The 19,881-nt window shown below is 48.0% G+C and overlaps 1 protein-coding gene across 1 annotated transcript in view; it reads left to right on the plus strand.

Moving 5' to 3' along the window:
• The window catches only part of ttc16 (tetratricopeptide repeat domain 16), a 177,205-nt gene that overhangs the window by 100,900 nt on the left and 56,424 nt on the right, over positions 1-19,881 (plus strand). Inside the window, exons 12-13 of the mRNA XM_085965166.1 lie at positions 7,282-7,385; positions 18,597-18,723. Of these exons, the coding sequence (XP_085821292.1) occupies positions 7,282-7,385; positions 18,597-18,723 (231 nt within the window). The remainder of the gene's footprint in view (positions 1-7,281; positions 7,386-18,596; positions 18,724-19,881) is intronic.

Raw genomic sequence — 19,881 nt, forward strand, 5'->3', positions numbered from 1 at the left:
CTCCCCTCCTCCCCTCCCCCTCCTCCCTCCCCTCTCCCCCTCCCTCCCTCCCCCACCCCACCTCTCCCTCTCCACTCCCCCCTCCTCCCCTCCCCCCTCCTCCCACCCTCATCCCACCACCTCTCCCCCTCCTCCCTCCCTCCCCCACTCCCCCCCTCCTCCCTCCCCCTCTCACCCCCTCTCCCTCCTCCACCCTCCCACCCTCCCTCCCCCTCATCCCCCCTCTCCCTCCTCCCTCCCTCCTCCCCCTCCTCCCTCTCCCCCTCCTCCCTCCTCCCTCCCACCTCCACCCCCTCCACCCTCCACTCCACCTCTCCCCCTCCTCACCTCCACCCCTCTCCCCCACCCCTCCCTCCCCCCTCTCTCCCCCTCCTCCCTCCCTCCCCCACTCCCCCTCCTCCCTCTCCCCTCCTCCCCCCCTCCTCCCTCTCCCCCCTCCTCCCTCCCTCCTCCCCCTCCCCCTCTCCCCCCTCCTCCTCCCTCCCTCCCCTCCCTCCCCTCCCCTCCTCTCCCTCCTCTCTCTCTCCCTCCCTCCCTCCTCCCTCTCCCCTCCTCCCACCCCCCCTCTCCTCCTCCCTCCTCCACTCCCCCTCCTCCCCCCTCCCCTCCTCCCCTCCCTCCCTCCTCCCCACCTCCTCCCCCCTCCCTCCCCCTCCTCCCTCCCACCTCGTCCCCCTCTCCTCCTCCCCCTCCCTCCCCTCCCTCCTCCTCACCCCCTCTCCCACCTCCCTCCCTCCCTCCCTCCCCTCCACCTCCCTCCACTCCTCCTCCTCCCTCCCTCCCCCTCCTCCCTCCTCCCCCCTCTCCCCCTCCTCCCCTCTCCCCCTCCCCCTCTCCCCCTCCTCCCTCCCCCCCCTCCCCCTCTCCCTCTCCTCCCTCCCTCCCTCCTCTCCTCCCCCTCTCCCCCTCCTCCTCCCCCTCCCTCCCCCTCCTACCTCCCTCCCCTCCCCCTCTCCCCTCCTCCTCCCTCCCCCTCCTCCCACTCCCTCTCCCCCTCCTCCCTCTCCCCCTCCTCCCTCTCACCTCCTCCCTCCCTCCCTCCTCCCTCTCCCCCTCCTCCCTCTCTCCCCCTCTCCCCCTCCACCCTCCCTCTCCCCCTCCTCCCTCTCCTCCCTCTCCCCTCCTCCCTCCCTCCCCCTCTCCCCCTCCTCCCTCCCTCCCCCTCTCCCCCTCCTCCCTCCCTCCCTCCTCCCTCCACCTCTCCCCCTCCTCCCTCCACCTCTCCCCCTCCTCCCTCCTCCTCTCCCCCTCCTCCCTCCCTCCCTCTCTCCCCCTCCTCCTCTCTCCCCCTCCTCCCTCCCTCCCCCTCCTCCCTCCCTCCCTCTCTCCCCCTCTCCCTCCTCCCCTCCCTCCCCCTCTCCACCTCCTCCCCTCCCTCCCCCTCTCCCCCTCCTCCCTTCCTCCTCTTCCCCCCCAGTCGCGCGCTCTCTTCCCCCCCAGTCGCGCTCTCTCTTCCCCCCCCAGTCGCTCTCTCTCTTCCCCCCCAGTCGCGCTCTCTCTTCCCCCCCAGTCGCGCTCTCTCTTCCCCCCAGTCGCGCTCTCTCCTTCCCCCCCAGTCGCGCTCTCTCTTCCCCCCCAGTCGCGCTCTCTCTTCCCCCCCAGTCGCGCTCTCTCTTCCCCCCCAGTCGCGCTCTCTCTTCCCCCCCAGTCGCGCTCTCTCTTCCCCCCAGTCGCGCTCTCTCTTCCCCCCCAGTCGCGCTCTCTCTTCCCCCCCAGTCGCGCTCTCTCTTCCCCCCCAGTCGCGCTCTCTCTTCCCCCCCAGTCGCGCTCTCTCTTCCCCCCCAGTCGCGCTCTCTCTTCCCCCCCAGTCGCGCTCTCTCTTCCCCCCCAGTCGCGCTCTCTCTTCCCCCCCAGTCGCGCTCTCTCTTCCCCCCCAGTCGCGCTCTCTCTTCCCCCCCCAGTCGCGCTCTCCTCTTCCCCCCCAGTCGCGCGCTCTCTTCCCCCCCAGTCGCGCTCTCTCTTCCCCCCCAGTCGCGCGCTCTCTTCCCCCCCAGTCGCGCGCTCTCTTCCCCCCCAGTCGCGCTCTCTCTTCCCCCCCCGTCGCGCTCTCTCCCCCCCGTCGCGCGCTCTCTCTTCCCCCCCCGTTCTTCCCCCCCGTCGCGCGCTCTCTCTTCCCCCCCGTCGCGCGCTCTACTCTTCCCCCCCGTCGCGCGCCTCTCTCTTCCCCCCCCGTCGCGCGCTCTCTCTTCCCCCCCCCGTCGCGCGCTCTCTCTTCCCCCCCCAGTCGCGCTCTCTCTTCCCACCAGTCGCGCTCTCTCTCTCTTCCCCACCAGTCGCTCTCTCTCTTCCCCTCCCAAGTCACTCTCTCTCTTCACCCCCCAGTCGCTCTCTCTTCCCCCCCCAGTCGCTCTCCTCTCTTCCCCCCCAGTCGCTCTCCCTCTTCCCCCCCACCCCCAGTCGCTCTCCCTCTTTCCCCCCCCCCGTCGCTCTCTCTCTTCCCCCCCCCCCAGTCGATCTCTCTCTTCCCCCCCCACCCCCAGTCGCTCTCCTCTTCCTCCCCCCCAGTCGCTCTCTCTTCCCCCCCCCAGTCGCTCTCTCTCTTCCCCCCCCAGTCGCTCTCTCTCTTCCCCCCCACCCCCAGTCGCTGTCCCTCTTTTCCCCCCCCGTCGCTCTCTCTCTTTTCCCCCCCCCAGTCGCTCTCTCTCTTCCCCCCCCACCCCCAGTCGCTCTCCCTCTTCCCCCCCCCCCCCCCAGTCGCTCTCTCTCTTTCTCCCCCCCCCCCCCCCCCCCCCAGTCGCTCTCTCTCTTCCAACAACAACATGCCCTCAAAAGACCCTCGCACCGCCGGGCACTTCTGCTAGTATTTAATAATTTGTTAGAAAAAGGTGTAGTGCCAGAGGACTGGCGGATAGATTACGTAATACTTGTATCTAAGATGGTAGCTAGAACATGTCCAGGGAACTGTAAGCCCGTCAACATAACATCAGTGGTAGGAAAAATAATGGAATCCCTACTAAAGGAGAAAAAAGAACATCTAGGAACCAAAAATAATATAAGGAATAGTCGGCATGGATTTCAAAAGGGAAAGTCTTGCTTGACCAACCCTCATTGAATTTTTTGAAGAGGTAACAGAGAGCGTAGAGAATGATAATGCAGTAGATGTAATTTGTCTAGGTTTTCAAAAGGCCTTCGATAAGGTACCCCATAATAGACTGATGAACAAGGTCAGAGAATGCGGAGTCTGGACAAGTAGCAGAATGGCTAGCTAGCTTGCTTCAAGACAGAAAGCGGAGAGTAGGGGTAAAGGGTGGCTATTCACAGTGGCAGAAGGTGAGAAGTGGTGTTCCACAAGGATCAGTGCTGGGACCACTTGTTCACAATTTATATTAACGATTTAGACCTTGGAATCAAAAATTTCTAAATTTGCAGATGACACCAAATTGGGGGTAATAGTCAATACTGAGGACTACAATGAATTACAGGAGGACATTAATAAACTTGCAGAATGGGCATATAATTGGCAAATAAAGCTCAACACAGATAAATGTGAGGTATTACATTTTGGTAGGAAGAATAGGGAGGTCACTTATCACTTGGAGGGTGCGAGTCTAGGTGGGGTAGAGGAACAAAGGGATCTCGGTGTACAAATACACAAATCACTAAAAGTAGCGACACAGGTTAACAAGGCCGTTTAAAAAAGCAAACCAAGCACTGGGGTTTATTTCTAAAGGTATAGAATGGAAAAGTAGGGAAGTTATGCTAAACCTGTATCGAACCTTGGTTAGACCACGCTTGAGTACTGCGTACAGTTCTGGTCGATATTATAAAAAGGATCTGGAGGCACTGGAGAGGGTGCAGAGAAGATTTACAAGAATATTACCAGAAATGCGAGGGTATGCATATCGGGAAAGGATGAACAGGCTGGGTCTCTTTTTTTTTCTCTCGTGGGGTGGGGGGGGGCGAGGAAAGAAGGCTGAGGGGTGACCTAATAGAGGTCTTTAAAATTGTGAACGTTTTTTGATAGAGTGGATGCAGAAAGAATGTTTCCACTTGTGGGGAAGAGCATAACTAGAGGCCATCAATATAAGATAGTCACCAAGAAATCCAATAGGGTATTCAGAAGAAACTTCTTTCCCCAGAGAGTGGTGAGAATGTGGAACTCGCTACCACAGGGAGTGGTTGAGGCGAATCGTATAGATGCATTTAAGGGGAGGCTGGACAAGCATATGAGGGGAGAAGGGAATAGAGGGTATGCTGATTGATTTAGATGAGAAAAGACAGGAGGAGGCTCGGGTGGAGCATAAATGCCGACATGGACTGGTTGGGCCGAATGGCCTGTTTCTGTGCTTTATATCCTATGTAATTGTTCATCTTGGTATTTGACAAATCCATAACCGTTAACACTTTGTAAGAAGATGCACAGTTTTATGTAGATTGTTTTCTGTTGAAGGACACACATAACCTTGGGCTGCTATTGTTCAGTTGACCTTCATGTAATCAAATAGAAACCTGCCCAGACATTACTGCTCTCTTGCTAAACAAGGTAGTGTGAAGAGCTATCTGTCGGCTCTAAATTGTGGCTGGCCAGTAATTGTATAATAAATTTCACTGCTGGACTCTTAACTTTTTGCAGTGAGGCTGTTAGACATCATATAGCAATATCAAAGTTTGTATAAAAAAAAACTTTACTTAGTAAATTGTGTAACAACACTGCAATTGAATCTTGAGATCCAATCTTTTAGAGACCATGAAGTAAGAAACAGGAAGTGGACAAAGATAGTGGGCTAGAGTTTCTGAATGGAGATGTGTTGGAGGCGGGGATACTGCTTGCCGGGTCTCCGTCCCGCCTCCATCATCTTCTGGCCAACCAGCAGGATTTTCCCTTGATTGACCTTGTTAAGCCCGCCGTGCGGGCTCAGCAGGCCAATTAGGGGGAAGTTACTGACAGAGCACATCAACGTCAGACGTGCCATCTGTCAAGATTTCTTGAAAGAAGAAATGTCAGTGTTTGACAGCTCTGTGAAGCTGTCAATCACTGACATTCTGTGTAGTTTGATGAGTCCTTGTGTTCAGGGTCATTAAACCTTTCAACTTTGTAGCAATCAGATGACTGTTGGTTCGGAGGATCCAACAGCCAGTCTGTGAAATCTACAATGAAGATGTCACGACTCCGGATCCAGAGTGGCTGAAGGCTGTAGGCAGAAACAAAGGTAAGTGAACATTTTATAACACTTTACACTCACTTCACATACTTACCACTTCACACTTGCACCCATCACTCACTTCTACATTGCACTTTCAGACCCCTCCAACCCCCACAGACCTCCTACTCGACTCCTCCACCCTGGTGGGGTTCTCCGAGGTCGGGAAGCCTGCACTTGAAAAGGTAAAATGGGACTAATCCTTTTTTCTGCCTGTTAACAGGCAGTTAAAAGGATTTTAATCCCTTTCCCGCCTCGGAGACGGGACCTGGGTCAGGACGGCTTCCCGCCTCCTGGCAAAAGGGCATGGGGCAGGTTTGTCAGCCGCCCCCACTTTCTGCAACTTTACTGGCAGTCCCGCCTCCTTGGGGCTGGCAAAATCCAGCCTGTTGACTTCATAAACAGATAAGTCAAACCCAGCAATACATAACATATACTGGCAAACATGAGCAGACTGAATACATAGGCCCTGAAAACCCACAATCTTGTTCTGCCGCTGTAACCATGGTAGAGTCGGACTTGTGTCTGTTAGCCCCAGATGCCTGTGACAGTCTGAATTCCTGGGATTGAGCATTTCCATAAAGTGTGTTTGTGTCCTTGCCAGTAGCGGAGCAGCTGGGGTGCCCATTCGGTGGGGTGGTAAGAAATTGGCAGCAGAGGTAATCCCCTGGGAGGATGGCTGGCAGGGCCAGATGATGGGGCTTGTCTCTTTTCTAGAAAGGCTGGTATGCTTGAGGCGGCTGATTGTTTTGTGAAGAGCTTCCCTAAGGAGAGTGGCCTTTCCGCATACCTTGGGCCTCACTTCCACCAGAATATGCTCCTGGAAAGTACTGTATGTTGCCTGAGGTCACCAGCAAAAGTGGCAGATGCAACAAAAGTCCACCCTTCTGCCTAAGGAAACCTCTATGCTGCCCAACCAAGCTCGGAGACCCAGTGTAACCAGGTCCCAATGCAATCTCGCCCCTGAATCTGCTTGAAATGTTACAGATTTTTCAGTGCCATAATTATGCAGGCTTAACACAAGCTCATGCACATTTAAAACAACCAGATGCAATGCTAATTTTTTTTTAAACGTGGACTATCGGACTAATCCCAAACTTAATCAGAAAATGTCTACAGAATAGTCAACATATTAAACTCAGAGAATGCTGTTGCAAACAGAACTACAGTACCTTGCATAGACTCTGCTCTCAGTTTCCCCTTGGGTAAGTGGTTGCAGAGAAGGCTGGACTCTGCAAAGAAGTCCATGTAAATTGGATGCGGATAACAATTTTAGATAGCTTTATGTTTAGCATGGGAAAATCAGGTTTGTGCACTTTGGGAAACTGTCCGATCTGTACCTGGACTTACCAGCAGAGTTAGTGCTGGCAGCAAGGAAGTTGAAGGTCATGGCCACTGTTAGCAGGTCACGAGCATTTCTTAATATTGCACCAAACGCCTTGTAGTTTTTAAACCTGAGTGACAGCTATGCCCATAGCAATTTGTACAAGAAGCTCAGTGCGTAGATAGTGAGCCTTTCCTGAGGGCACATGAGTTTAAATGCTGCAACCCACCAGTGATGTTGTTCCTGGAATCGGTGCTTTTCATTGTTTGCCGTTCATGTCAGAGCTTCTGCTGTCTAGAGATTGTACAGCCTGTAACAGTGAGGCATGTGTAGCAACAGTACTGCTTTGATATTATGTACATAGTTAAAACATTTACAGTAATATCAAACTGTTTGAAGTAGGAATCTTTCTAGTCAGATTTATTAGGTGCAATGTTATATTTTAGCCAAAATATTGTAATCTGAGTTTCAGCATCAAAAACAATCAAAACTTTTCAACTGTTTAAAAACAAAACCAATTAAAACAGTCATCTGTTGGGCCGGTATCTGAATATTGATATTGGAATATCAGTCATAACGCAAGATGTAAAAACAGCACAGCTGTCTGCTATTTAAATGGTCTTTTGTTTCTTTAAAGCTGGGTATTTTTATTACATTCTCTCTGTTTCTAGCCAGCTGAAGCTCTGCTTGTAACGAGTCTTGGGATTCTTCTTGAACAGCAGGACAGGTAGGTTTGTAACACACATGTTTGCGCAGTGCTTCGTTCCTATTTACTTTGCTCCAGGCCTAATTTCTTTCTTCATTGTTTTCTTTCAGAAACAGACTGAAGCTGCTGAGAAAGGGCCTGGGGGTGAGCGCTGCTGACATGTACCGATGGAAGCTCTCATCTCACGAACCCTGCAGTTCCACCTGCACAACAGGTATCCTGTATGCTCTTACATTTTCATATCGTGGAACTGCAACTTAGTGTGATTAAAGAAGATCATAGGGTGGTATGTCTGGAGAAGTATGCCTTTAGGAGAGTAAGCCCATTGGCTTCAAGGATTGGCTTACAAGAAGCCCCTGCTGGCAAAGAGACAAGACTGAAGTATAATCATTTACATGCTGGTTTATGCAACCAATCCCAGTACCTCCCTCCTAAACATCTTCCACAACATCATGTACCGTGGTTGACTATTGGGGTACAAACTGGACTACTCCAGAAAGGAGGGCATGTCTTAACCTGATCATGTCTCAATATTTCACCACTTGGTGTCAGACTTAGCCTGTGGGTAGCTCTCTCATTTCTGAGGCAGAAGGTTGTGGGTTCAAGCCCCCATTTCAGAGACTCAAGTACATAATTGGAAATTTTCTCAGGGGATTCTCCTGATGGGCCAGAAGAAACTACAGATAGATGTGTAAACTGGCTGCCATAATAGGAGAGTCCCTAAGGAAATTTCCAGTTGTGAAATGCTTTGGGACATTGAGGTTGTGATAGGTGCTATATAAATGCAAGTCTTTTTCTTTGCATGGTCTAAGGCTTTATAGGCTTCAGATATTTAGGTGGACCTAACCTCTGAGCCCCCAAAGGAAGAAATTGGCCCCCCTCCAGCCAGCTTGTACACTACTCAAGCAGCTGGGACAGCCTGCATGCTTTCTGCCTAGTTCAGAATGGAAAGAACATTTCTATATTATAGTGGGAGGAATTTTCAGTTAAATCAGAACAAATCTTTCAATAATTTTACTCGGTGATAGGATGGTTTATATGTGATCAGATCAGTCGGTCCCCTTTGCATTCTTGATCATTGCAATATTGGATACTCTGAAGCAACAGCATCATTCTAATAAGGAGGCATGTTATTTCTGAAAATTTACATCTATACATAATGAGTATTACATAGGATATACAGCACAGAAACAGGCCATTTGGCCCAACCAGTTTATGCTGGTGTTTATGCTCCACTCGAGCCGCCTCCTGTCTTTCCTTATCTAACCCTATCAGCATAACCCTCTATTCCCTTCTCCCTCATATGCTTATCTAATTGCCCCTTAAATGTATCGATACTATTCGCTTCAACCACCCCCTGTGGCAGCGAGTGCCACATTCTCCCCACTCTTTGGGTAAAGAAGTTTCTTCTGAATTCTCTATTGGATTTCTTGGTGACTATCTTGTATTGATGGCCTCTAGTTATGCTCTTCCCCACAAGTGGAAACTCTCTCTCTACCTACTTTATCAATTTCATGATTTTAAAGATCTATCAGGTCACCCCTCAGCCTTCTCTTTTCAAGAGAAAAGAGACCCAGCCTGTTCATCCTTTCCTGATAGGTGTACCCTCGTATTTCTGGTATCATCCTTGTAAATCTTCTCTGCACCCTCTCCAGTGTCTCCACATCCCTTTTTAGAATATGGCGACCAGAACTGTACACAGTACTCCAAGTGTGGCCTAACCAGGGTTCGATACAGGTTTAGCATAACTTCACTACTTTTCAATTCTATCCCTCTAGAAATAAACCCTAGTGCTTGGTTTGCTTTTTTATGACCTGTGTCGATACTTTGTGATTTGTGTATTTGTACTCCGAGATCCCTTTGTTCCTCCTACCCCATTTAGATTCTTCATTTCCAAGTAATATGTGACCTCCCTATTTTTCTTACCAAAATGTAATACCTTACATTTATCTGTGTTGAATTTCATTTGCCAATTATATGACCATTCTGCAAGTTTATTAATGTGTTCTTGTAATTTGTTGCAGTCCTCCTCCATATTGGCTTCCACCACTGCCTCCCCCGCACCCCCCCCCCCCCAATTTAGAAATTGTACTTTTGATTCCAAGGTCTAAATCATTAATATAGATTTTGAACAACAGTGCACCCAGCACTGATCCTTGTGGAACACCACTTCCCACCTTCTGCCGCTCTGAATAGCTACCCTTTACCTCTACTTTCTGCTTTCTGTCTTGACGCCAGCTAGCTATCCGTTCTGCTACTTGTCCCCTGACTCCGCATTCCCTGACCTTATTCATTAGTCTATTATGTGGTACCTTATCGAAGGCCTTTTGAAAATCTAGATAAATTACATCTATTGCATTACCCTTGTCTACTCTCTCTCTCACCTTTTCAAAAAATTCAATTAGGTTGGTTAAGCAAGACTTTCCCTTTTGAAATCCATGCTGACTATTTATTATATTTTTTGTTTCTAGATGTTCTTCTATTTTCTCCTATAGTAGGGATTCCATTATTTTTCCTACCATCGATGTTAAGCTGATTGTCCTGGACATGTTCTATCTCTCTTAAATATAGGTATTGCGTTAGCTAACCGCCAGTCCTCTGGCACTACACCTTTTTCTAACTAATTACTAAATATGTGTAGTAATGCCTCTGCTATTTCTTTCCTAGATTCTTTTCAAATGCACGGATGTAATCCGTCCAGACCAGGCGGGAAAAATTGAGTCGCGCTAACTTCGCTGGGGCACTACTTTTAGCGCCCCAAAAAAATTAGCACCCCCGCGGCCAAAATTCACCAGTAGCTCCCCAAGAGGGAAGCGGGGTGCTACTGGAAGCACCCCGCCTCCCTCTTGGGGTGCTGCAAGTGACTATTGCGGCACCTCCCCTTTAATTTGCGCCGCCCTGGCCGCAGGTAAGCCCTCCATACCCCATCGGACATGGCGTCTGGTGGTAAGTCGGGGGCGCTACCGAAGATCGCGGGCGCTGCGCATGGCGATGACGTCATTGCTGGAGGCGCAGCACCGGGGGGCGCTAACTGTTACCGCTGCTGCTAACCTCTTGCTGAATTTCGCGGGAGGCGTTGGCGCCGCGCCCAGGCGCTAGTTGCTTTGTGCCCTGTTGGCGCCCTCTTTGGGTGCTAATGGGAGGTGTAAAGTAACCGAATTTTTAGGCCCAGGGGTTTTATCCTGAGTTTCATTAGTTTATGTAGTATATCTCCTTGTTTTATTTTAAATGCAGTTAACTCATTACTGATCTCATCATCCGATGTCATCTCCACCTTTTCTATCTCCCTGGTAAATACTGAAGCAAAGTAATTATTTAATATCTCTGCCATCTGTCTATTGCTGCCTGTGGTATTATCCTCTCCATCCCTTAGTGTTGCTATTCCAATCCCAACCTACCTTTTTTTATTTATGTGCCTGTAAAATATTTTACTATTTTTTATGTTCCTTGATAATTTAATTTCATAGTTCCTCTGTTTTCCTAATTTTTTTTGACTTCCCTCCTAATCCCTTCATATTCTCCCTCATCATGCACTTCCCTGCTGTCCATGTACTTAATGTATGCTTTCCTTACCCTCAATTTTTCCCTTTATGGCTTTATTCATCCACGGTGTCTCATTAGTGTTTGGCTTGTTCTTGTTTATTAGCAGAATATGTTTATTAGCGGAATATATTTTTCCTGGACTCTGTTGAACATCGTTTTAAATGTTTCCCATTGCTGTTCTACATCATTGTTTGACAATACTGTTGTCCATTTTATTTTCCCATGTTCTATTCTCAGCCCCTCAAAATCAGCTTTTCTCCAATCTATTACCCTGCTTTTCGTCATACCTATGTCCTTCTCAATTATTATTTTAAAGCATGTTATATTGTCACTATTGCCTAGATGTTCCCCTACTTTTACTTCTATTATCTGCTCTAGTTCATTCCCCATTACTAGATCCAATAGCGAATCCTCACTTTTACATATTGGGTTAGATAGGAGTCCTGTACACATTGTAGGAATGCCATTTCCTCATCCCCTTTACCTCCCTCTTCTGTCCAATTAATAGTAGTTGAAATACTCCATGATTATTATTCTACGTTTTCTACTCCTTTCCCTAATTTGTCTGGATATTTCTTCCTCCACCTCCCTTCCACTATTAGGTGGTCTGTAGACTACCCCTAGTAGTGTGATTAATCCTTTATCTTTTATCTCTATCCACATGGATTCTATTTCTGTCTTGCTGATAGCTGCATCACTTTTTTTTCTACTGCCATTATGTTATCCCTAATAAGTACAGGTACTCCACCTCCCCTTTTTCCCTCTCTATCTTTTCTAAATATGTTATACCCTGCAATGTTTAATTTCCAGTCCTGATTTTTCTGTAGCCATGTCTCAGTAATCCCTACTATGTCTGGTTCCTCACAACGCACAATTGCCTCCAGCAATTGTTTTATTACGGACACTGTGCATTGCCTTACACAACTGCTTTTTGTGGACAGGACATACCTGGGCAGTTTTCCACATTGTCGGATAGATGCCAGTGTTGTAGCTGTACTGGAACAGCTTGGCTAGAGGCGCGGCTAGTTCTGGAGCCCAAGCCTTCAGCATGATAGCCGGGATGTTGTCGGGGCCCATAGCCTTTGTTGTATCCAGTGCGCTCAGCCGTTTCTTGATATCACGTGGAATGAATCGAATTGGCTGAAGACTGGCTTCTGTGATGGTGGGGACCTCGGGAGGAGGCCGATATGGATCATCTACTCGGCACTTCTGGCTGAAGATGGTTGCAAATGCTTCAACCTTGTCTTTTGCACTCATGTGCTGGGCTCTACCATCATTGAGGATGGGGGTATTCATGGAGCCGCCTCCTCTTGTTAGTTGTTTAATGGTCCACCACCATTCACGACTGGATGTGGCAGGACTGCAGAGCTTTGATCTGATCCGTTGATTGTGGGATCGCTTTGCCCTTTTTATCGCATGTTGCTTTTGCTTTTTTGCATGCATGTATGTCTGGTCCTCACAATGCATGATTGCCTCCAGCTCCCCTGATTTATTACGGATACTGTGCACTGCTGTACAGACAGTTTAACTCATTTTTGCTAGGATTTCCTCTCTCTTTATGTTTAACCATCTTTTTAGACTTCTGTTCTATAACTCTTCATTCCCTTGCCACCAATATCCTCCCTTACTTTATTCTTTCCTATGCTCTCTTTTCCTGTTTTGTTTGTATTTAGGCTGTTACGTTTCTTGTAGATCCCTCCATCTTACTAGTTTAAAGCCTTTGCCACCTCCCTATTTACCCTTTCCGCTAGGACACAGGTCCCATCCCGGTTCAGGTGGAGCCCGTCCCATCGGTACAGCTCCTTCCTGTCCCAGAACCGGTGCCAGTGTCCCATGAAGAGGAACCCCTCTCTCCCACACCAGCCCTTTAGCCACGTGTTAATTCTCCGGATCTGTCTGCTTCTAAGCCAATTTGCACGTGGCTCAGGCAATAATCCAGAGATTATTACCCTCGCGGTCCTGCTTTTTAATTTGGAGCTTAACTCCCGATACTCTTTGAGCAGGACCTCCTCCCTGTTCCTATCTGTCGATTGTTCCAACATGGACCACGACAACTGGATTTACCCCCTCCCTTTCCAAGTTCCTTTCCAGCCGCCGTGAGACATCCCTTACCCTGGCACCGGGTAGGCAACACACCCTTCGGGATTCTCGTTCTTGGCTGCAGAGGAGGCTATCTATCCCCCTAATTATAGAATCCCCTATCACTACCACATTTCTATTCTACTCTTCCCCCACCCTTGATATCTGCAAATGAATTCAATCAAGCTCCTCACGGACTGTTAGGCATCCAGTGCAGCTGATCACAGCTTGGTGTCTTTAGCTCATAAAATATATCGCCTCTTGATAAGTGTAGAATGTAACTTCTCCTTAATATATTTATAGCAGAGTCAGAACATTGGTGCATGTAAAGGGTTTCATGATTTCAGCCTGCCTGATGCTGCTGCCCCAACCAATGCATTTCTTGTAATTGTGCTAAATTAAATGGTATAACAAATGGAGAAACATCACTTCACGGAGTGCCAGAGGAAGTGTGAGTTGGTTACCTGCTTCCTGATGTTTAATGCACCCCTCCACTTCCCAATAACTTCGGGCTCGAGATCAAGGGAACTCTACCATTTGTTTCAAGAAACAAAACATTCAACATGCATTACTGGAGTGATCATGTGTATGCAACAAAAATATTATAGAAACACTTATGAATAAAATTGAGCACTAGTTAAATTGATTCCGAAGTAGCAGTGCAGCATTTGCAGCTGGCTAACTAGTTGGTCAGAATTACTGTGTACCCCAAGTGAAACACCTGGGCCACCAGTGAGATGATCAGAATGTCTGATTCCTCTCCTATCTGATTTTAAAAGACTTGCATCTAGTGACAAAAAATATTATTTGTTTCTATGGGCTAGTCATAAATTATCTTTCAACTTTCCTGTGATGGAACAGGAACCAAGGCAGCCTGAATGGAATTGTATGATGAGTAGATAATGGCCCTGAAACTGTTTTGGGGCTCGCGACGTCTCCTGCCGTACATTTGGTGGGAGACTGCTGGAACCCCCCCGCAGAGATACAGCATAAAATGGTGATAACAGCCAGTTAGGGCAGGAAACCAGGAGAATCCCCGTGGAATTTCAGGGCCTATATACTGTGACTCTCTCCCCACCACAATCATTAGCAAAACTGCGTGATGTTTGTCGTATGGCACTATGGAGGGAGTGGGGGGGGGCGGCAGTATTCATGTCACTGCTACTGTCCTTTTCTTAAATTTTGCGCCATCCATGTGAGGTACGTCACTGCTGGGCAATGGAATGTTTTTTCTATTCAGGTACCCAGTGTTAACATCAAGCACGTCCAGCTGAGGTATGAATTGGATGTAGAGTGTAGCTCCCTTTTATTTTGCCCCAACAGTGTGCTGCCTCTTCAGAAGAGCACCCACTAGTGCATTAATGCTATTTTTCCATTTCATGAGATTTCAAATTAAGTGCCAAATTAGGGCAAATCTCGAGTTGTAGGCCCATGTCCACTCGGAGTTGGATTGAGTCTATATTTACAGTTTGAGGAGAAGAGACTTCCTTCACATCTGTCTAAGCTGGCTTTAAACCTGCATCCCAGATGTGAAAGGCTAGTGCACCATCTTCACTGCTGTCCTTTCCAAGTGGTTTTCATTGAATTAAAACTTTATGAATGGGGTCTCAGAAGATCCCAGACTCATTGGGGGGAATTTTAACCCCATAAAACAAGTGGGTTGGGGTCGGATGGGAGGTTAAAGTGTTAAAAATGTGAATCCCGCCTCCAACTTACCCACTTCCGGGATTATCAGTGACAGGACAGGGGGCGGGCAGCCATCCCGCTCCCAAGAGGCAGGTTAGCACTTTAAATATTTTAATGAGGCTGGAAGCCTCGAATATAACCTGCTGTGCAAGCTAAACTGTGGCCGGCTGGGGATTCTGCTCCCCCCCCCCCCCATTTATGGACAGCTTTACAGGGCAGGTTTTTAAAAAATCTCCACTGAAGAATAGCTACAACACAGCATCATAGAAACATAGAAGATAGGAGCAGGAGTGGGCCATTCGGCCCCTCGAGCCTGCTCCGCCATTCAATGAGATCATGGCTGATCATCCAAACTCAGTACCCTGTCCCTGCTTTCCCCCATATCCCTTGAACCCTTTAGCCTTAAGAAATATATCTAACTCCTTCTTGAATATATTTAATGAATTGGCCTCAACTGCCTTTTGTGGTAGAGAATTCCACAGGTTCACCACTCTCTGGGTGAAGAAATTCCTCCTCATCTCTGTCCTAAATGGCTTACCCCTTATCCTTAGACTGTGACCCCTGGTTGTGGAATCCCCCGCCATCGGGAACATCCTTCCTGCATCTAGTCTGTCTAGTCCTGTTAGAATTTTATAAGTTTCAATGAGATCCCCTCTCATTCTTCTAAACTCCAGTGAGTATAAGCCCAATCGACCCAATCTCTCCTCATACGTCATTCCTGCCGACCCAGGTATCAGTCTGGTGATTCTTCGCTGCACTCCCTCCATGGCAAGAACATCCTTCCTCAGATAAGGCGACCAAAACTGCACACAATACTCAAGGTGTGGTCTCACCAAGGCCCTGTACAACTGCAGCAAGACATCCTTGCTCCTGTACTCGAACCCTCTCGCTATGAAGGCCAACATACCATTTGCCGCCTTAACCGCCTGCTGCACCTGCATGCTTACCTTCAGCGACTGGTGCACAAGGACACCCAGGTCTCGTTGCACTTCCCCTTCTCCCAATCTATTGCTGTTCAGATAATAATCTGCCTTCCTGTTTTTGCCACCAAAGTGGATAACCTCGCATTTATCCACATTATACTGCATCTGCCCAATCACCCAACCTGTCCAAATCATCCTGGAGTTTCTCGGCATCCTCCTCACAGCACACGCGCCCACCCAGCTTTGTGTTGTCTGCAAACTTGGAGATATTACATCTAGTTCCCTTGTCTAGATCATTAATATATATTGTGAATAGCTGGGGTCCAAGGACTGATCCCTGCGGTACCCCACTAGTCACTGCCTGCCACTCAGAAAAAGACCTGTTTATTCCAACTCTTTGCTTCCTGTCTGCCAACCAGTTCTCTATCCAAGTCAATACCTTGCTCCCAATCCCACGTGCCTTAACTTTACATGCTAATCTCTTATGCGGGACCTTATCGAAAGCCTTCTGAAAGTCCAAATACAGGTAGACTACCCTTTATCTGAAAACCTCGGGACCAGCCGAGTTTCGGATAAAGGAGAATTTCGGATTTCGGAAGGTGGGTCGGCGGGGATCCGCGGGGGGTCGTGCGCACGACTTACGCTGACGCTCAGCGTAAGTCAGTCGGGGTCGGCGGGGGTTGGGGCCGGCGGGGTACGCGGGGGGGTCGGCGGTTGTCGGGGCTGGCGGGGTCCGCGGGGGGTTGGCGGTTGTCGGGGCTGGCGGGGTCGGCAGTTGTCGGGGCCGGCGGGGTCCGCGGGGGGGTCGGCGGTTGTCGGGGCTGGCGGGGTCGGCGGTTGTCAGGGCTGGCGGGGTCGGCGGTTGTCGGGGCTGGCGGGGTCGGCGGGGGGTCGTGCACACGACTTACCCTTTATCCGAACTTCTGCAACCGGAACCCTCTAAAAACCGAAGGTTTTTTCGTTCAGCGTAAGTCGTACGCACGACTTACGCTGAACGAAAAAACCTTCGGTTTTTAGAGGGTTTCGGTTTTCGGAAGTCCGGATAAAGGGTAGTCTACCTGTACACCACATCCACTGGTTCTCCCTTATCTATTTTACCAGTTACATCCTCAAAAAATTCCAGTAGATTAGTCGAGCACGATATACCTTTTGTAAATCCATGTTGACTTTGTCCGATCCTGTCACTGTTTTCCAAGTGCTCTGCTATTACATCTTTTATAATGGACTCTAGCATTTTCCCCACTACCGATGTCAGGCTTACCGGTCTGTAATTCCCCGTTTTCTCTCTACCACCTTTTTTTGAATAGTGGGGTAACATTAGCTACCCTCCAATCCATGGGTACTGTTCCAGATTCCATCGAATGTTGGAAGATGACCAGCAATGCATCTACTATTTCTAGGGCCACTTCCTTAAGTACCCTAGGATGTAGATTATCAGGCCCTGGGGATTTATCGGCCTTCAATCCCATCAATTTCCCTAACACCATTTCCCTAGAAATACTGATTTCTTTCAGTTCCTCCCTTTCAGCAGACCCTATGTTCCCCGACATCTCTGGGAGGTTATTTGTGTCCTCCTTTGTGAAGACAGAACCAAAATATGTATTTAATTGGTCTTCTATTTCTTTGTTCCCCATTATAAATGCCCCTGATTCTGACTGCAAGGGACCTACGCTTGACTTCACCAATCTTTTTCTCTTCACATATCTAAAAGTTTTTACAGTCAGTTTTTATGTTCCCTGCAAGCTTACTCTCATATTCTATTTTCCCCTTCTTAATTAATCCCTTTGTCCTCCTTTGTTGAATCCTAAACTGGTCCCAATCCTCAGGTTTACTGCTTTTTCTGGCCAATTTATATGTCCTCTCCTTGGATCTTATGCTATCCCTAATTTCCCTTGTTAGCCACGGTTGAGTCACCTTTTTTATTTTTATGCCAAACTGGGATGAACAAATTCTGTAGTTCATCCATGTGGTCTTTGAATGTTTGCCATTGCCTTTCCACCGTCAACCCTTTAAGTAATGTTCCCCAATCTATCCTTGCCAACTCACGCCTCGTACCATCGTAGTTTCATTTATTAAAATTCAGGACCCTAGTCTCTGAGTCAAATACTTCACTCTGCATCTTAATGAAGAATTTGATCATATTATGATCGCTCCGCCCCAAGGGGCCTCGCACAACAAGATTGCTAATTCATCCTTTCTCATTACATAATACCCAGTCTAAGATGGCCTGGTCTCTAGTTGGTTCCTCGACATATTGGTCCAGGAAACCATCCCGTATACACTCCAGCAATTCCTCCTCCACATTATTACTAATTTGGTTAGCCCAATCTATATGTAGATCAAATCAATCAAATCAAATCAACTTTTATTGTCATTGTTATTATTGTCATTGTTAGTGCACAAGTGCAGTACAACGAAATGTAGGCTTGCGGCTCCCGAGAGTGTACATTTAGATTAAGACATTTAAACATTCAACATACATTTGGCTTGTAATACATTAACATAAACATAACCATAATAAAGTGCATTGGCAGATGTGCAGGCTTTAGAGTTTATTTGTGGAGTTCAGTAGGATGACAGCCCTGGGAAAGAAGCTGTTCCTAAATCTGGTCATACGGGTGCGAATGCATCTGTAGCGTCTCCCAGATGGCAGGAGGGCGAACAGACTGTGGCTGGGGTGGGTAGGGTCTTTGATGATGGACCGTGACCTCCGTAAGCAGCGTTTCTGGTATATGTGCTCTATGGTTGGTAGCCGGGTGCCGGTAATGCGTTGGGCAGTTTTGACTACCCGCTGCAGGGTAGTCAAAACTGCATGATAACTGCTGTGCCCTTATTGCACGCATCTCTAATTTCCCGTTTAATGCTGAGGTTGGGGATGGCATTACTGTTTGGGGGTCTGTATACAACTCACACTAACGTTTTCTGCCCCTTGGTATTTCTCAGCTCTACCCATACAGATTCCACGTCATCAGAGCCAATATCCTCCTTTACTACTGTGTTAGGAATGAATTAAAACGGTCTTGTAATCAGACTGTAAAGTAATGATATTAGTTCGCAGCCAGATGACTAGAGCTGATTTTGTGATCATCTGCTGCCAAATAACTATTTGCTACCCTTATCCATGGAGCAGGATTAAAAGAGAACACTGTCACATGTAATATGTTCTTATTTAAACAACTATTTACTGTGTGCAGGAGTATCCACTTCATACGCATTGTGTGTTCGTTATGATGGCATTGAAGTTGACGATTCATATTGTGATTCTGTGACCCGGCCAGAGCCAGTTCATGAGTTTTGTGTAGGAAGAGAATGTCAACCAAGGTAAGTAATTAGTTTTCTGTTCATATTTTTCTTCACACACCTGTATTTACTGAAACATGTTATTTCTCAAAGTGCCTGGAGCTGTAGTGCAATAAATATTGATCTGTTACAAAAATTAATGGCATATGGTATTAAAGGGAATACAGCGGCATGGGGACAGAAAGGAAAGAGTAAATGGATTTTTTTGGATTGATGGGATTTGGGTAGTTGCTGTACTTCCCAAAGGAAAGAGTATCTGTGCTAGAACCTCTCTTGCTTTCCATTTGTTTCTGTAAATGATTTGGACATAACCATAACAGGAATAATAGTGAAGTTTGCTGAAAGAAAATTAGAAGAAATATCACACACAAGGTTACTAGAACATGGAATGCTTTAGCACAAGTGGCTATTGATGCAAAGACTATAATATCATTTAATTGGATTGGATAAGGATTTGAAAAGGAAGTCCATAAAAGGATATGGGAGAAAAGCACAGAAATGGGATTAGAGTAGTTAGCTTCAGTTGAAGAGCTAGCACTGGGGCAGGTGCGATGTGATGATCTCATTGAATGGTGGAGCAGACTCAAGGGGCTGAATGGCCTACTTCTGCTCCTATGTAGATGAGGCCTGAGGACCAATTTCTATCGATCTCTTACAATCATAGAAACTACAGCAAAGTAATTCATGGATTGGTTTTATGTAAGATCTTCCACTGCAGTTCTCCACATGGTAAGTTTTTGATTTCAATTAGGTTACTAAATGGAGATGCTGAGTAGAAATGTGTGTGGGCCTGTTTTTGAGCCCAGACTCGGCACTGTGTGAGCAGCCATGTTCGAAACAAGAGGCCCAAGAGATCGATAGAAATTGGTCCTCGGGCCTCATCTACATAGGAGCAGAAGTAGGCCATTCAGCCCCTTGAGTCTGCTCCACCATTCAATGAGATCATGGCTGATCTGCGACCTACCTCCATATACCCGCCTTTGGCCCATATCCCTTAATACCTTTGGTTAACAAAAAGCTATCGAGCTCAGATTTATAATTAACAATTGATCTAGCATCAATTGCCATTTGCAGAAGAGAGTTCCAAACTTCTACCACCCTTTGTGTGGAGAAGTGTTTCCTAATTTCACTCCTGAAAGTAGCCATGGTGTGGAGATGCCGGAGTTGGACTGGGGTGGA

Source organism: Somniosus microcephalus, chromosome 23 (assembly GCF_052327205.1).
Source record: "Somniosus microcephalus isolate GS21.2 chromosome 23, FLI_Smic_1.0, whole genome shotgun sequence".
NCBI lineage: Eukaryota > Metazoa > Chordata > Chondrichthyes > Squaliformes > Somniosidae > Somniosus > Somniosus microcephalus.